Source organism: Lampetra fluviatilis, chromosome 12, assembly GCF_964198595.1.
Source record: "Lampetra fluviatilis chromosome 12, kcLamFluv1.1, whole genome shotgun sequence".
Classification (NCBI taxonomy): domain Eukaryota; kingdom Metazoa; phylum Chordata; class Hyperoartia; order Petromyzontiformes; family Petromyzontidae; genus Lampetra; species Lampetra fluviatilis.
Window position 1 is genome coordinate 9,624,343 of NC_136286.1, and position 17,717 is coordinate 9,642,059.

At 42.3% G+C, this 17,717-nt stretch overlaps 1 protein-coding gene across 2 annotated transcripts in view; it reads left to right on the plus strand.

Moving 5' to 3' along the window:
- XPO7 (exportin 7) overlaps positions 1 to 17,717 on the plus strand; it is an 86,489-nt gene that overhangs the window by 7,628 nt on the left and 61,144 nt on the right. Inside the window, exons 1-9 of one of the 2 annotated variants that reach the window (XM_078861594.1) lie at positions 108 to 241; positions 5,552 to 5,717; positions 6,607 to 6,680; positions 7,006 to 7,125; positions 7,750 to 7,896; positions 10,703 to 10,875; positions 11,456 to 11,649; positions 13,201 to 13,306; positions 16,447 to 16,582. In XM_078861594.1, coding sequence (XP_078717720.1) covers positions 239 to 241; positions 5,552 to 5,717; positions 6,607 to 6,680; positions 7,006 to 7,125; positions 7,750 to 7,896; positions 10,703 to 10,875; positions 11,456 to 11,649; positions 13,201 to 13,306; positions 16,447 to 16,582 — 1,119 coding nt within the window. In that variant the 5' untranslated portion in view covers positions 108 to 238. Of the gene's footprint in view, positions 1 to 107; positions 242 to 5,551; positions 5,718 to 6,606; positions 6,681 to 7,005; positions 7,126 to 7,749; positions 7,897 to 10,702; positions 10,876 to 11,455; positions 11,650 to 13,200; positions 13,307 to 16,446; positions 16,583 to 17,717 lie in introns of those variants that run through there. The other variant, XM_078861593.1, reaches the window with a different exon arrangement.

Here is a 17,717-nt window from a genome sequence, read left to right on the forward strand (position 1 = left end):
ACTTACTCTTAGTTCTTTCGGTAAAGTCACGTAGGTAAAAAATGAAATTAAAATTAATAAAAAATAAAGAACAATAAAATCACGACGTTTCGGAGGCAACACAAGCTTCCATCTTCAGGTGAAACTGTCACAGCAAAAAATCTGTATCAAGTGGAGAGAAGTCCCAAGAGGTACGACCTTATATACTGGTTAAGGGGGGAGGAGCCAGGAAGGGCCGCGGGAGAGGAGGAGTTGTGAGATGGTCAGTACTGCTGCTGAAACTGAGCCTTTGTAATATAGATGGCATATGTAGATAAGCCAGCTAGGATTAAGCCGCCTTTTGTTATGCTGCTGGGTGGGTAAAATAATTAAATACGATTAAGCCGCCTTTTGTTATGCTGCTGGGTGGGTAAATTAATTAAATACGAAAAAGGAGAGTACTGTTAAACGCTGGGGATGTTAACACTCGGTAGAGTAAAATAGTGCCTGTAAGATAAGATGGTCCAAAAATGTGTAGTTAAATCTTTTTTGCATGGTTGATAACATCTTTCCAATGATTACTAAGTTTGTACCCATCATCACGGTTGAAATTATGTCTGTGTTTGTATATCTGAATGGCTTTGTGTACAAACCTTTGATGGTAGCCAGAGGGTTTGCAGAGCACCTTAGTCTCGGAGAAAACAATATCATGAGAGCCCACCGCGTTGTAGCAATGATCGGCAACGGCGGAAGACTCAATTTTGCCGTGTTTCTAGGTATATGTACCGCGATGTGTTTTCCATTCTCCCTGAAACCGATGTATTCCATCATTTCGTGAACTTGATGAACATAACTTATTCGTTTTTCTCATATTTACCTTGAGCCCAACTCTGCTGCCCTCTTTATTAATCGTGGAATTTGACAGCCTGGGCACTTGCAAATAAGATATTCCACCTCAAGGGATATTCCAGGGGAAATTATAGATAAGCTCTTTTTTTCTTTTCGTGCAGCTAATTTCTATTGGGTGTTGTACTTTCTCTGTGTATTTTTGTTTCTTGATTTTTACAATCCAATTTTGGAAAACATCTTATAATGTCAACGTGAATAACTTTGGCCAATATATGGCTCTGAATCCATATTTTAATATAATATGTATTTTGTAAATTTCTTCATGTAGTCTCATTGTAGCTGCTCTATTTTTGTAATCTATTTTGAAAATGATATCAATCATTTCGCTGTGCCTCAATCGTTCTTCTGTTCAAAAGGGTGATAAAACTGACTTGAGGAATTATAGACCTGTTCGCCCTTCATCACCTGCCTATAAACTATTCACAAGGTCACTGGGAACACAATAACGAAAACAGTGGAGATCATATTCTTAGGTTTTTTCGGTAAAGTCACGTAGGTAAAACATCAAAATTAATGATGTTTTACCTACGTGACTTTACCGAAAAAACCTAAGAATATGAATCCTTGCAGTCACGAAAGCTTCAAATCTAGAACAGTGGAGATCAACCAACCACATGAACAAGTCTGATTAAGGAAACATTTCTCAAATATAGATCATGCACATCATTTCACTTGTGTATGGAAATATTCAAGAGCCGAATGCTAATGTCGAGGTCTGCTCACCACGAAAGGGCTTCAGGAAAGAGTTTGTGTCGTCTTGCTATTCCTCCGCTGAAGAAGTGCGGACTAGAGTGGTTTGCTTTGTGGTCTATCGTTTGCGTTGCATGGCCACAGTCGCATTGTGGCTTGTCTTTAATTTTGCAATGATTTCACTGAGATTATGGAAAAGGCTGAATATCAAATGCCATTATTTCTATCCTTTGTGGACTATGAAAATACATATTATTTGCGTCTTTCGATACGGTCACCTAGATCTATCTTTTGGTAAAATCACGTAGATCTATCTCCGTGATTTTACCAAAAGACCCAAAGTTTATGAATTCCTGCAGTGACAAAAGCTTTAAGTCAAGATTAATGAAAATATATTTGGCTAAAAAAGCTTTCACAAACCAACAAACGGAAGCCTAACTCTACATATACAGAAATAAAGCATGGCTATATGTCCTGGTAAAATTAGTACCAAAATACACCTAATGAATGTTTAAACAAGTTAGGAAACATGGCTCTGCTTGAATTATGTAATGAATGCCAACATTATTTTGTCTTGGGAAGGATTTGATTTAACATTGTGGAAGCTGACAGGTTGCTGTTAGGGCAGTATGTATTTGCATGTTTTAATATATTGCGATTCTTAATCAATTTGGCTATATTTCAGTTGGGATAGTCCCTAATTACAGGGCAACTTTATAATAATGTTTCATTAATATTGGATCATCTTTATGAGAGTCCAAACCGCAGCCACTCACCCCCACCCTCCATTACAGACGAACATAACTCATGCGTAATCTCTTTTAACCTTGCTTGTGAAAGTTTTTTAATAAGGCATTACATAATATTTGCTCAAAATATAATGTTACTTTAAAGTTAACATTTCTAATTAAAGTCTTTTACTGCTTGTGTTACTCACATATCTACATATACAAAATGCATATCCAAACAAGCAATTTGATTGTCATCCATAGCTTGATAAGTGTTCATAACAGAACATGAACTTGAGTGATAGAAAATTACATACTTGCCGAGAACAATAACGTGCAGTAATCTGACAGGTTTATTGTATTTAAATTTGAACTGCAAACAGTAAAAATCAATTAGGTTCTAAAACATACAAACATTCAAATTGCTCTTGTTTTATACTGTGTCCAATAGCAGATGTTAAAACGGACCTTGATTACACTACAGGTTTATTAAAACATGTAGCATAATACCTGCTATATGTTTTATCTGGAGTGCATTGATGAAAGCAGGTATACACAGCACCATTATTATTCTGGTTCTGGTCTTAATAATTTTTGGTAATTATGAAAAAAAATCACAAATCACTGAAAATGCTGACTTTACTCCGAACTATACTCTAGAATGCATATCCAAAAAAAGCTAAACAGTCCACAAAGAAGCAGATAGATGCATGCTGGGAACTAGAAACAAAAAAATAACACGTGTATCACACTATTATATAAAGTTTTGCTGGCTGGCGAGCACAAGGTTGGGCAAATGCATCGTGGTGACATCGTGGGGAAGCAGTGGTGTAGCGGTGAGCATGCTGCGCTACGAACCTGGCGATTCCCACTCACGGCCAACACCAGTGGCGATTATCTGAACCGGTCCTGGGCCTCCCCTAAGTCGACTCAGCTTCAAATGAGTACCTGGTGTGGTGTGTGAACATCGCCACTAGAGACTCAAAGGTGGCCGGGCGTGAAGCTGGCCACCCACCCCCTCGTGTGCCGTTCTGGCCTTCATATATGCTCGCTAACAGCACTTGCCCCTACAGTCTGTTAAGGCTATACGTGAGATCTTTGTCTTTGGTGGTGACGTCACCGTGCACATCTGCATGATGACATCACAGCATACCACAACATTAAGCCCCACCCCCCGCCCCCACCACCTATCCGAGCCGTGGATCGCGTGCAAATGCGCGGGCAGTGCTAATATAATCGGAGAACCAATGCAAATTAGCAGAGGTGTGGACTCGAGTCATGTGACTTGGACTCGAGTCAGACTCGAGTCATGAATTTGATGACTTGCGACTCGACTTGGACTTGCATAGCAATGACTTTGTCCCACCTATGAGATGTGGACTCGAGTCATGTGACTTGGACTCGAGTCAGACTCGAGTCATGAATTTGATGACTTGCGACTCGACTTGGACTTGCATAACAATGACTTTGTCCCACCTCTGCAAATTAGACATTGTATTGAATTGAGAGAAGTGGCTTTGGGCAGGGCACGTGGTTAATATGTAAGACTGGTGCCAGAACGGCAAAGAAGGGGGAAAATGCCTGAGCAGATGAACACCGTCGTGCTGGAGTAATGAGATCAGCTCATACCTACTATAATCACCCTTAACGCTCGTGACGTCACTCCACATCGACCAGCCCCCTACATTAATATTCATGAGCAGGTGACGTCCTCCAAATGGACATCCCCCCCCCATTATTATCGTACCTACTATGAGCCAAGAATGTCAGTGTGTAACGCTCGTGACGTCACTCCACGGTGACCAGTGCCTCATTAATAATCATGAGCAGGTGACGTCACTGCCCCTCCCCCCTCCTCGGCGTCAACTCACAACCCTCACTACGAAGGCAGAACCCTGACGTCACGCGATCTCCGTAACGCTGTTGAGACATAGAAGTAAAAAGGACGTCATGATGAACAAGGGATTATAACCTTAAAATGAAATAGGTCCGTGTCACCGCGCCCTTACAAATTGCACACGAATGGATGCAATGAATATCACGTCGCGGTCTGCTTTTCGCTTGCAAGTTTCAAATTTACTGCAATACACCCGGCCTTGGACAGGCAAAAGGCTAGTTTTCAAGAAGCAACATGGATTGTGACATCACACGGCCAGGAGGCATGGCAAGAACATGGAGAAGCCTTCATCCAGCCATAGATAGATAATGGCTGAGGATGATGATGAGTAGTTATTAATGCCATTGTTTCCACGGTGCCAGTTGTGAGTAGTAGATGTGTGTAACCTTTAATAATATTGACAATTGACAAAAATGGAATGAAAAAGTGTAATTAAGAAAAAAATTGTATTTCCTATTTTGCATATTACCATAAATTAGTGCCCTTTGTTAATCCACTGCTGGATGAAGTCCCCCCCCCTCCACCCATGCGGTGTTGGTCATGGTGGTTATATGACCATACTTCACAAAGCCAGTCAGTACAGATGAAGCCTTAATGCAATGACCAAACTTTTAAATGTTTCAGAATTGGTGAACACTATTTTACTGACAGAAAGGATTTGAAAGAATAAAACTCATAAATGTAACATGTTAACGCTTAAAATGATCTCTTCATCAAAATTTTAACTGCTGTTAAGCACTTCCCTGTGACAGTTCTTGACACTGCCCAGTTTTAATTCTGGCCGACATTTATAAATCGCTGTGTGAAAGTGCTTTTTGTAACTTTAATGGTGGTGGTTAACGTCTCCGTAAAAAATAGATAAATGAGAATGGCTTTAAGTGGAAGTTAGTGGCTCATTGACTTCAATTTTATTTCACGTGAGCAGCACACTCAAGCAAAAGTACTTTCGATGACTGTTGTAGTGTTGAGCAAACAAAAGTTGCTGTGCAAATAGCAGCAGTAGCAAATTTACTTACAATGTAAACACGTTACGTCAGCCTTGCAGAGAGCAGATTAACATTTTAACAAAACATAGTTGCAGCTTACTTAAAACTGGCAATATCTTTAGATTTGATGAATATGAAGGCTAATTTAAGCTGCCACTGATTTTATATGGCTTACACTGTAGATACAGATTTAACCCCCGTGTAAAGTTTTAGCAAAGTGCACCTGGCCTGGCACAAGTGCCGTAGTGACATCACCATCACTTATTGGCGAATGGCGGCTGTTGTGCTCCATCGGGCAGCTTCATTGGTGCTCGCTTAACAGCACTTGCCCCAACAGTCGTTTTAATGGCTATACGGGGGATCTTTGTCTTTGTGCTCCATAGGCATCGGGCAAGAACCTAGATCTGAGCGACGAGCGGCAGCATGGGCTGCTACTCCATCTCCTTAAACTCACCTACAACTGCCTCAACTTCGACTTTATCGGAGCCTCCAGTGACGAGTCCTTCGAAGACCTGTGCACAGTGCAGATCCCCACCAGCTGGAGATCAGGTGCCGTGAGCCGACACATGAGCGCACGTCGACTGCGCACCCCAGGCTTCAAACGAATCGTGCAGAGACCGCGGCTGTTCTAGAATATAATGGGCCTAATATTAAATCGTGCTAATGCCGTGCGGATCATGGGGGTTATTCGACCATACTTCATGATGATCAGTGCATGTTGGTAAAGGCGGCAAGCATGAGAATACAGTAAAACAATGAAATTTTCTGCACTGCCATCTGCCCACCACATAGCCCCCCCACAGCCTGTTGGGGATGGTAGTCACCCGTTTAAGAACTATTCAGGACCCAATCTGCTTATTTTATGATATCTAGCGTCATTGGCTGCATTGCAGGTGATGTGGTCATAGGCAATGCAGCATTGACATGCTGAATAATGAAAGATTATCTCTCTTAATGACATTTTATATGGTGGATGAAATAGGAAAGGATAGCCCCAAAGCTGTTAATCTACTGCTGAAGCCAATAATTACAATTTTAAATTTGTCTTTAATATAAAAGATTCCCAAGAACCGTTTACTCGAATAGAGCAAGCCACTTCAATTATATCTCGGTGGGAAACTTGTTTAAATTACAGTTGAGTCTGACTGAGCAAGAGTATTGTTTCAGTTCCACAGGATCTACTTTGAATCGGGGTAACACGTCTCTTATTCAAGTGTAGTAATCAGGTTTACACCCCAGACGGGTCATATTAATATTTTTTCTTTCAGTTATATAAGACCTTGGGTTACAAAGTGAGTTTAATTCTTTGTGTTGGGATTTCGGAAAGAATCGGGCAGTGCAATAATTATCTTTGTCGATTTGTGCTACGGATTAAAGTGTATGCTGTAGGAAGGATTGTAGTGCGTCTCTGTTGACGACATGTGTGTTTCGCCATCAGCCTTCCTGGATGTGGCCACTCTCCAGCTCTTCTTCGATCTGTACTGCTCCCTGCCTCCCACACTGTCACCACTGGTAAGCACCCTGTGGGTGGATTTTTGCATTGTCAATGTTTGAATGGTCAATGTATGCTTCTCAGGTGTGTGTGTGTGTGCACGTGTGTCGGAGAGTGACTAGCAGCTGTAAATCAACCAGCATGATCTATTACAACTTGTGAGCATTATACCTGTTTATTTAACCTGCCCTGAGAATTTCTTCTATGGATAGACAGACTCTCTTAACGTAGACATGGTATGTATGTATGTTGAACTTCTTTCGTGCCGTACATAGCCAACCTTGCTGCGCATTGAGGCGGCTATTTTCTAAATGTCTGCTCTGCTTTGGTCTCCTGTTCGCACAGGTGCTGTCCTGCCTGGTGCAAGTGGCATCGGTACGGCGGTCGCTCTTCAACAACACGGAGAGGGCCAAGTTCTTGTCACATCTGGTGGACGGGGTCAAGCGAATCCTCGAGAGCCCACAGGTGATTAGTGGCTGTGCGGCTCGGAAGTCGATAGCTGAGGTGTCAACGCTGAAGCCCAGGGTTTGAATCCAGGCCGTATCCTATGATTAAACCGGATTCTCAAGTGGAGCACGTATATGGTCGCAGTCAGATCTCTGGTGACTGCACAAAAAAAAAACATTACGGAAAATGTATTTTGGCATTTGACAGCAGTGAGACTTAAAAAATATTGGTTTGACTGTTGTGGGACAAACTTTACTGCTGTTTGAAGGGTGGGATGGAAAGTGCTGTCCCCAACTGTCTGCAACAGAAGTCACTGGAGAAGGGATCTCGGAGGTAGCCCTGTGATATTCGCTTACGTGGACCGTTTGTTAACAAAAAAAAGTTGCACTGCTCTCCGAGAGATCTAATTGGATCCTCTTGTCTCGTGAAATTGGACAAAATTGAAATATACTCACTGACCTCATTGCTTTTGAGTTATTTTTGTCAACCTTCCATGAATTTGTACACTTAAGTTACATCCCTGAAAATGCTGTTATCTTATTCTCATATAGGTTCAGTTCGCATGTAGGTTTATTTTATATATTTTTCCAACCTACTTTTATTATTATTATTATTAAACTTTTTTCTCTATTTATTCCGCAGAGCCTTTCAGATCCAAACAACTACCACGAGTTTTGTCGGCTGCTTGCCAGGCTAAAGAGCAACTACCAGCTGGGCGAGCTGGTGAGAGTGGAGAGCTACCCAGACGTAATCCGCCTGATCGCGAACTTTACCGTTACAAGCCTGCAGGTACCGTACCATGCACCGTCACGAACCCTTGACTTAAGTGTGGTGGTGCCGCATCCGAGTGCCTCCATGGGTTCAAATGTTCCATGCCCGGTGGGATTTATTTTTCATGAATTAAATTATTTCACCTGGAAAATCCCTTGAGTTGCAACAACTCGTTTGCCCTCAAAGGTGTCCTCAAGGTGTCACTCGACACATACGTAGCAAACACATAATGATGCCGTGTATGTACATGTTTTACATCCAGGTGGATGGATTGCACAGATGTTTTCATTCATGGGGGTTAATAGTAATCTGTGATTTAAGAGATATATTATTATAATATTTACATATACATGATCAATCCACTTCTGGATGAAGGCCTTCCGAAGCTGCCATCGCCTCTCACGATCCTGCAATATATTACCCAGTGGTTCTAAACACCACCTGCCCCTTCACCCAGCCATCTGACACCATGGCTGGTGAGGTCGTGGTTTACTTGTTGTTGGGCATGGGTGGAGCGGTGGCGGGCGGGGAGGGAATTTGACCATAATTTGCCATGTTGCTCAGTGCGGGTTGGTGAAGGGAGCACATTTTGTCTCACCTCCCACTAAGTACCTGACTGATGTTGGCACCTCTATCTAATATAGCTACTTAATTCTCCAATAAACTCATGCTGCTCAACTTCAACTAGACAGTTTGTAAGTTTGTTGACACAAATTTCATAATTTGCTGAATATTTACATATCTATAGCCCCATGCTTGACAAAGCTTTAGGTAGTGGGTGGCTGCAAGAGCGAGCTATTGCAGCAAAGAAGCAGAAGGGGGCAACATTTCTTTTCGAGCGCCAAAAGAAGGAAGCATGCTGTCTGACAAAAATGTCATGATTTTATGGCTTGTCCTTTGCTCACGGCAGTAAAGATTGTATTCACAATCGCCAAGACACATGCTAGTGCACTGCTGCAATGTTGGGTGTGCAGCCGAGTGGTTCTTTTACACGTGAAAATGACAGCGTGATGTGCATTACACATACGGCAGACCCTTTTATTGGCTCAGCTGCGAGCTGACACTTTTAACTTTTTGTTCTGCTGTATATAAAAACATCTAAATTGATATTCGAGTGTCTCTAATGCCGATAATGCACTCTGCATCTTTCTATCAGTGTTATCTGCATATTTTTTTAATTAAAAGATGCATATCCTTAGCACAGCCTGTAATGCCAATATTGCATTTTTTCATCTGCAATGATGCATCGGCTACAATCTAATTGTAACCGCCCTTCCGTTTTCACGGATCGCTTAAGCACCGTCGGCGCGAGGAATAACGATAATGATCATGCGCGCCGTCATATATTTTAAAAATGCTTCCACTAACGGCATCGCAATATTGTTCCGGCTAATATCCGTCGTCCCACTGGTGGCTTTCCCCAGCCCTGGCCGCCGCCACAGCCAGAACGCTGCTGCAGGAGGCCTCGGCACGCACGCTTGCGAAAGCGCGCCTCGCCTGGGAGTCACGCTAACGGCATTAGCTGGGTGCCGAGCCCTCTAATGCTTAGGGACCCTCGGCAGACGCTTGAGTGCCTGTCGTGGCCCATACGGCGGTGTCGGATGCAAAAATCTGCCAGCACGAGGTCCCTCTCGCACTATTGATTTTAAAGGCACGGCCAGTTACCGAGTTACACTTGAAGTGTCTGCGCGATCGATATGTCGTTAGGAAGGGGGGGGGATCAACTGAACCTCGGTTTAAAATGCAGTCTGTCTCCCGTGCTTTAATGGGACCTAAGGGGCTATGAGATGAATTTTTTTTGTCATGTACGGTTTGGATATGTAGTTTTAAAATGATGAAACTGAAAAAATGTAAAGCTGAAATGTTATGATTGTTTTGAATGTTTTTTTGTCATTTTGAACGATTGTCTTGATTTTACACGGCCTTTTGCAGTGATATATATTTTTAAGAAGTTAATTTAAGAATGGTGAAAACCCCCTCATCTCCTTTTTGAATAGTTGTTTGACCTTGTTGCTTAAATTATATGAAATATCACTATAACTAGCACATGAAATATGTTCCTTTAATGTGATGGAATGAATTTGAATGTGGAATTTCAATCAGCATTATTGAGCAATTTATTGTTTTGAATGGTTTTTAAAATGGACCATTTAAAATGTTAATATTTAAATGAAACCTGGCAATGCTCAGCTTACAAATGGTGCAATATTTCATTTTATAAAGAAAACATTTCTTTTATAGTCACTTTTAAATGTGTATGAATTTCTACAATAAAGTGACATTTTATTCCCAACTGAAAAACACTCATTTATATGCATAACTTCGTCAAACTGATTGCTCTGCATTATCACTCTCTTGTGAATTTTTGTGTTTGTCATTCGATCCAAACTGCCTTCCCGGTTTAAATCCCTTATTGAATTTTTTTTCCAAGACAAATTACACATTTGGCGATTGCTCGGTGTTGTGGTTCGGGTGCTTTCCTCTCGGCAATAGAACTTGCCGCTCCTATGTATGCATGTATGTTGAACTTCCTTTGCACCTTGCATAGCCATCTGTGCTAATCGGGGAAGGACAACAAACTTAACACAAAAATGCAGTTCTAAAGAAATTAGTTTTCAATCTAGATTTAAAAGTGCATAGCTCCAGTGGCCTCCTAATATCGCTAGGAAGGGCGTTCCAGACGGCCACAGAAGCGCATCTGAAAGCGCGCGATGTGATAACCATCTTTCGATAGTTATGCCGAAGCCGCTGCGAGGATGACATTGCCATGCATGCTGTACCGGTACGAATCCACCTTGCCTCCTGCTGCTTCCCACCCCCGTAGCACTGGGCGTTTGCACCTAACAGCGTGCACTACCTGCTGAGCCTGTGGCAACGGCTAGCGGCGTCGGTGCCCTATGTGAAGGCTACGGAGCCACACATGCTGGAGACGTATACGCCAGAGGTCACCAAGGCATACATCACGTCACGCCTCGAGTCCGTGCACGTCATCCTAAGGTGCTCTTCGTCGTTCTCGCAGTGTTAGTTTTTGTTTTGGAAGCTTTCTTGTCAATTTTGTTGTAAATGTTTTATCGGAGTCATGTATTTCGTGAGAATTTTCGAGTGGTTCGCATCTCCGTGTCTCGGAGAATAACCTGTGGAAAGAGATATCGCATAATTACTTCTGAGACGTCTTCAGATGACCTTTTTTTTATCTACACACTGAATTACCCACATGCCCAGCTATTGAGAAATTTTCATAGTATGGGAGTAAAAATATTTTTTCAATTCTCTGAGCTGAAGTTTTGTCAAAATCCCAAACTTTGGGGTTCAGACCCAGAACCTCAGAAGTGCTGGCCCAATGCCGTGACCGCTGAGCCACCTGGCCACTTCAACATCAACACTTGGGATAACAATTTGGCCCGGTGTGTTTAGTTTCCTCACTTTGCCTTTTGTGCAATGCTGCGCGTATTAAGTGTTTACTAACAGCACTTGTCCAAGTTACTTGCCGTGAAAATGTGGAATGTTAGTCATAGTTCTTGCATCCGTCCACGTGTGAATGTGTGCTGCTGTGCGTGCGTGTGCGTGCGCGCACCAGGGATGGGCTGGAGGACCCGCTGGATGACACGGGGCTGATCATGCAGCAGCTGGAGCAGCTGAGCACGATCGGGCGCTGCGAGTACGAGAAGACCTGTGCGCTGCTGGTGCAGCTCTTCGATCAGTCGGCGCAAGCCTACCAGGAGACGCTTCGCTCCTCCCCTGGTCAGCCCATGGAAATCGCCGTTCAAGAAGGTACTTGTGGGGCGTTTTTTGTTTTTTTTCAGGCATGAGCCTATTTGAGCAATTGGTTTTGCTCATAGCAGGGCCGCAGTAAATTGTAATTAAAGGAACTTTGTTAGTGGATTTTACAAGTACACTAATTACAATTCGGTGCAAATTGCACTTAAACCAAGGTCTGGCTGTTAGGCACAGTACAGAAAGGTCACAGTCTAAGCTAAGTAAATGCACTTTTACAGTGTCGTTTGTGTGCTTTTCACGTTTGTTTTTCGGAGGTTCAGTTATTGATATGATCCTGGACTTAGGGTTGTTCGTGTGTTTAATGAGCAAGTGCATTAATTTTTTATCTTAATGTTTAACATTTTAAAAACTGGCATTGAGCTAAGTCCTTTTGTACGTTACGGGGAGGTTGAATACATCAAAGGTTACTTTGGAGCGTAGATGGAACAATTGACAAAAAATAGGTCCTGGAACCAAGGCCCTTTTCTCTCTGTTTTCCGTTGTTTATATTTCAAGTGATATTTTAACTAGGTATGTAACAATTCATGAGTTGAGTTGTGTCCTGCAAAATCTTGACAACCAACTTTTTAAAGCAACCCCCACTTTGGTTTCACTGCCACACTTAACACCAACACACTTAACACTAACGTAACACTAACAGTGTGAAGTTTGGCAGCATCTATGCTCCCCACATCTAGACCTGCCACACTTAACACGTAATGATGGCTATACAATTGGCCGCACAATTAACGTAACGGTCGCCTTGCTGCATCCACTTTATCAGTCTGCCCTCAACAAAGCCCTACTTACTGGACAATGAGCTTGTGTGGGTTATCACGTTTTTCCAAGAAACACCCCCCTCAATTACAACAAATATCCACATCCAAATTATGTGGTTATGCCAAGTTGTATGTTCCTTATATTATCAGGATAATTTTACACTTATGCTAATGGTATGGCTGAGAAAGACCAAACGAGATGCCAAATAGGAAAAACAAATTGATTATTTAATTGAATCATGATTCCGAGGGAGTTGAATCGTTGCATGCTCAATTTCAACCCTTACATTGATAGATTTTCAATTATCACATCACTGGAATGTACCCAATTCCATAAGATTCCGGAAGCTAAGCAGTGTTGAGTCTGGATAGTGCTTGGATGTGCGACCATCATGCGTTCAACAGGTCTTCTAGGCTGCTGTGGGGTGTTGTTGAGGGGACCAGGGGGCAGTGCGGCAAAATTGCACTGTGCTATGCTCCGACATCTATGCTGCCCACATTCACCAACCCGCAATGACCAGTGTGGTGAAGTGTTGTCAAATTACTCTCCACGAGTAATATTCTGCTGGACGAGGGAGACCCCCTCGTCCTGCAGAATATTGACAAAAGACTATACGGCCGCAGCCACATAAGCCAAATGTATCCTATAACAGCTACAGCCTCTGCCAGATCAACCTATCAATGTATGCGTACATTAACAGATCAATCTTTGTACAAATGCGCCCATTTTATGGATTTTCAGCGTTTAATTTGGTGATTTGTCTGTTTCTTCGACACCTGTTGACAGGCCGCCTGACGTGGCTGGTGTACATGATTGGAGCAGTGATCGGGGGGCGGGTATCTTTCGCCAGCACGGACGAGCATGACGCCATGGATGGAGAGCTTATTTGTCGGTACGTGCACAGACTATGCGCCTCGCCGCCACCACATGCCGTTAGAGCAGACTCGCAAGCGTCCTACGATCGATGATGCCACTGTGGCGAGATGTTAACTACCTCGCCTGGTATACAGGCGGTTATGGGTTCGATCCCAACCCTGACGCCTGTATATTTGAAGTTTGCATGTTCTCCCCGTGGTCGCATAGAATTTTCTCTGGGTCCTTTGTTTTTTTCCCTCCACATTTAGAAACATGTGTTTGGCTGCTGTAAATTTCCACATGTTAAGTCACTTAGTTGAGCTATCATATGTGGCCAGGTCACTTCTGAAAAAGAGCTGTATTGTTCAGTGGGTCTTACCTGGTAAAATATATTTTTTTTCATTTTAATTGATACCCGATCTGATCGCGCACTGCTTTCCTTTTGTCACTTTTGTTCATGCGCGATCCCTGTTCGCTTTCGGCACAGTAAACTCTCGATTATCCAAGTTGGGATTAACCGTGTTTGCAAAAAAAAAGTATGTTTACATGTGCGTTGGTAGTTTAATTATCAGCTGCTCCCCATTGAGGTTTAGTGATTTTGTCCACATGTGACCGCAGACATGTTGGCAAGTAAACCGATTTCCGTAGGAAGAAATAAAAACAGACGGCGCATGGTGCTTTCTATCCCCTTTCTGTGTAAGGAAATGGTTTAATTTGCAAACGTTTAGCACTATCCTCCCCCAATTACCCTGGGTAATTCAGAGTTGAATGCGCGTGTATCAGGCAAACCCCATTGTCCACCCTGTCGTGCCGCTTTGCAGGTGATTGTTTTGGGTTGAGCGAATGGTTTAATGATGTTGAATCCTTTAGGGGGTGCTGTAGGCCACGTTGTTTCTGCGACTATTGGGCAACACTGCCCATCGTGTTTAGTACTTGGGAGAGAGGTTTAGGTTTTATCACCGTCACATGGTGGAGCATTATAGAGGTTATTAAAATAAAATATTCACATTTACTAAAAGAAAATGACATTTGTGCAATATATGGTGACGATTTTGCCAGTTATTTATTTATTTCCTCTGTGTACTCTATTACAAACGCTTGTTTGAGTAATTTTATTTAAAAATCCAGATATTGGCGAAACCTACAAAAAAACTTAAATACAGTTAGCTGAATAATGTATGAATCCCCGCTAATGACAAGATGGCAGACAAGTATGAAGAATGGGAATTCAAGTTTTGCGGTGTGTAGATTATGCTTTTGACAATGCAAAAAAGCACCCAATATGTGTTGGCTGCTGCAGTATTGTGCAGGTGAGCTCTGCGTTTTTGGAGTTGTGGGCTACATCCAGTGTTTCATGCAGACTTTTACAGGTACAAAAGTTATATTCTAGCGTTAAAATTCAAGTGGGTACTTTTCGCACAAACGGAGATTGAAATTTGACACGCTTGCTAAGTAGGCAGAGACACTTTGGTAATTTGACCTCTGCGTAGCAGAGACTTTTTGACAGGAATTGCCTCTTGAAGCGTACAAACAACGAACGGCGATAAACGCAACCTCGGTAAAAGCGTGCGACAAGTGAAAATACATCGCCTTCCCTGTAAATAAGCTGTCGGCAATTTAAAACAATTTTAGGACAATTTAATTTAGTAACTGAATTCTATATTAGATGCAATCCGGAATCGTATTTATCAAATTAAAATGACTTACTGCGTATTATGAAAACGCTTTGAGCGAGCCTTTCATTAATTCACAGTCTTGCTGCGTTCCGCCGCGGTCTGTTTGTATGTTTTGTTTTTCGGGGTTCCCTTTGGCATATGCGGGCTTGACGACACCTTTTCATCGACTCCTCCTCCCCGTCCCGCTGAGCTCTTGCCTGATTTGTGCGTCCATCACGGCTCTTAGCAGTTTGGCGGTTCTGAAATATGCTGGAGGCTTTTAGCGGCTTCTGTTGACAGAAAGGCCATTATGGATGTGGAATGGGCTGATTTTTAAAGAACTTTCATTTTCCTTGCTGATTCTCCCTGTCAGGAGAATATCAGCCTCCTCCATCCACTGGGCAGTGTATTTTTTTTGCAGGAGCGATCATTTTTCGTTTTTCCTGGTAACAGTCACCACTTTCTCATCTTGGCTATTTTATTGCACCTCATCACTTAATAATGTTTATCAGCTCAATGTTTTGATATATGCCCTGAAGGTTTTCTACGCCAACTGTATCTCGCTTGATGAAATTTCAAAAGCGATATACTCTAGAGAATGTACTTTAAGTGTAAGTTAATGTCACCTTTTACTTTTTTAGATTTGTGGGCAAGTGCTCTGTTGGGAATTGAACTCTGTATTCCTGCTCGCTCGCGTTGCTTTAATAAACAGACTACATTCTGCTTAGAGGGCGTGCGGTGAAGTACGCAGGCAAACTGGAAGGCTCCTTCATGCCTTGTTTGTTTCATAAATAATTCCATGGTACATTTGAGCCACACACAGTGCAGAGCAAAAATAGCAAAGGTCAACATTTACGTGCTGCGTGTGTCCAAGTTAATTCCTGCAATGTGAGTGCATAGTTTTGATGGTAGATGGTTAGCGCACTGTGCCATAAAATCAGTGAGCTAATTTCGATTAGGTGGCGAGTGGTAAATGAGCCGATCCTGGGAACCCCCCCCCTCTTCACCAACTGCCACTGACTAGAGAGGTGAAGTATGGTAAAAGAAAACTCTGCATCTAGCAGTGGATTGACTAAGGACTGTAAATAATTGTATGAATATTTCCATAATTCTGGAATAAATATGATCCTTTTAAATAATATTTTCATATCTTTTTATTAAGTAGATGAATTTCAATTAATATTCTTTGGTTCTTTCGATAAAGTCACGTAGATAGAAAAATAATCATTAATAAAGTGAATAAAAATAATAAAAAACAAAAAAACACTAATGTAGACTGTTTATTAAATATTTGTTGTTTATACAATATTTTTTTAGGTACATGCAGTTGAAAAGCAGGGCTTCTTATTTTCACTCCTGGCCAGGATGACTGCTGCGTCGCAATGCCGAATTTGCATGCGAAATCATTTAAAAGTCAGGAGCTCTTTTGATAATTATTTTGACCTCGTGCCCTGGTGAGAGGATGTGCCCCCGTGGTTGCTCTGTCTGTTTGCATATCACCGATGCTGCTCTCTCCTCACAGGGTGCTGCAGCTCATGAACCTCACGGACTCACGGCTGGCACAGGCTGGCAACGAGAAACTCGAACTTGCCATCCTCAGTTGCTTCGAGCACTTCCGCAAGATTTACATTGGCGACCAGGTCCAGAAGTACTCCAAGGTACCCACACGTTTGAAAACGAATAAACGCGTACATTCAGTAGTTCATCGAATCTTTTAAAGCTGTAGCCAGTACCACCCCGTGCGTGCCACATGGAGGTCTACACTGAGGATCGAACCACTGTAATGGACGCGTCACAAACACGCATCCCCGCGACGTTTAACCCCTCTGCTGACGCTCCCCTCGGATGTGCGTGTCATGTCTTGTCACAACTCGCGCACCTCGGATTCTGTGAGACGCACTATGTCGCTGGCTTACGTTGATTATGGGAAATGCTCGGCGGTGTGTAAGGAGAGCAGTCTCACACACGACACACGTGGGTCCTGCCAATGGGGCGCGCACGCACTACATTTGCGTTTTACGGATGTATACTGCCACTAATTTGGGGAAAATGTTTGGGATGAAAAATATGCATGTTTTGTAAATGGGTTAATATTCTTACAACATTCTGCTGCACAGCCAGACATGTTATATTGCAAACGTGGTGGAGCTTTTCCCCTTGGACTCGATACACAATATCCACTTGTCTTGTGTTTTTGGGTAATTTCATTTTCAGGGACCTTGAAAGACCATCTATGAATCTGTAAAAGTTTCTCAACGTGAATAATATTATTTAAAAACTTTATAAATCAACGTGGGAATACAGACCAAAGCATAAAATACGTTTTTAGTTCAGTGTGTGCGTAAAAAAAGGGATTGTGATAAAATGTCAGCATCGTGCCTTGCTGTGCAAGAATTTATATTTTTTATTTTGAAAGCAGTTTATTTAACTGTATTACTAACATCTTAAAAAATATTTCGGACTTTTGTTCCATCGCCTTTCTACGTTAAGAAATGTTATTGTGCTTGAAATTCATGGCCAAGAAATATTTGCTTTGGTGCCCGACTTAAATGACAGCTGTTACTGCGTGCCATTTGAAAAAAATTCCCACTGGAAGGTGTGCAATTTCATATAATTCCGCTCTTATGCCGTTCTGAATATACTCAATTCTGTTTAGCCGCTTTCGGGCTGTAATTTTCAGCCCGTGGGAAGTTCAATTATCTCAGTCAAGTTTGTCGAAGGTGGCGCTATATTTTTGTTTGTGGAGGTGTTAAACACGGAAGGGAGTGCTGTTGAGTAAAGAACGAGTGCTGG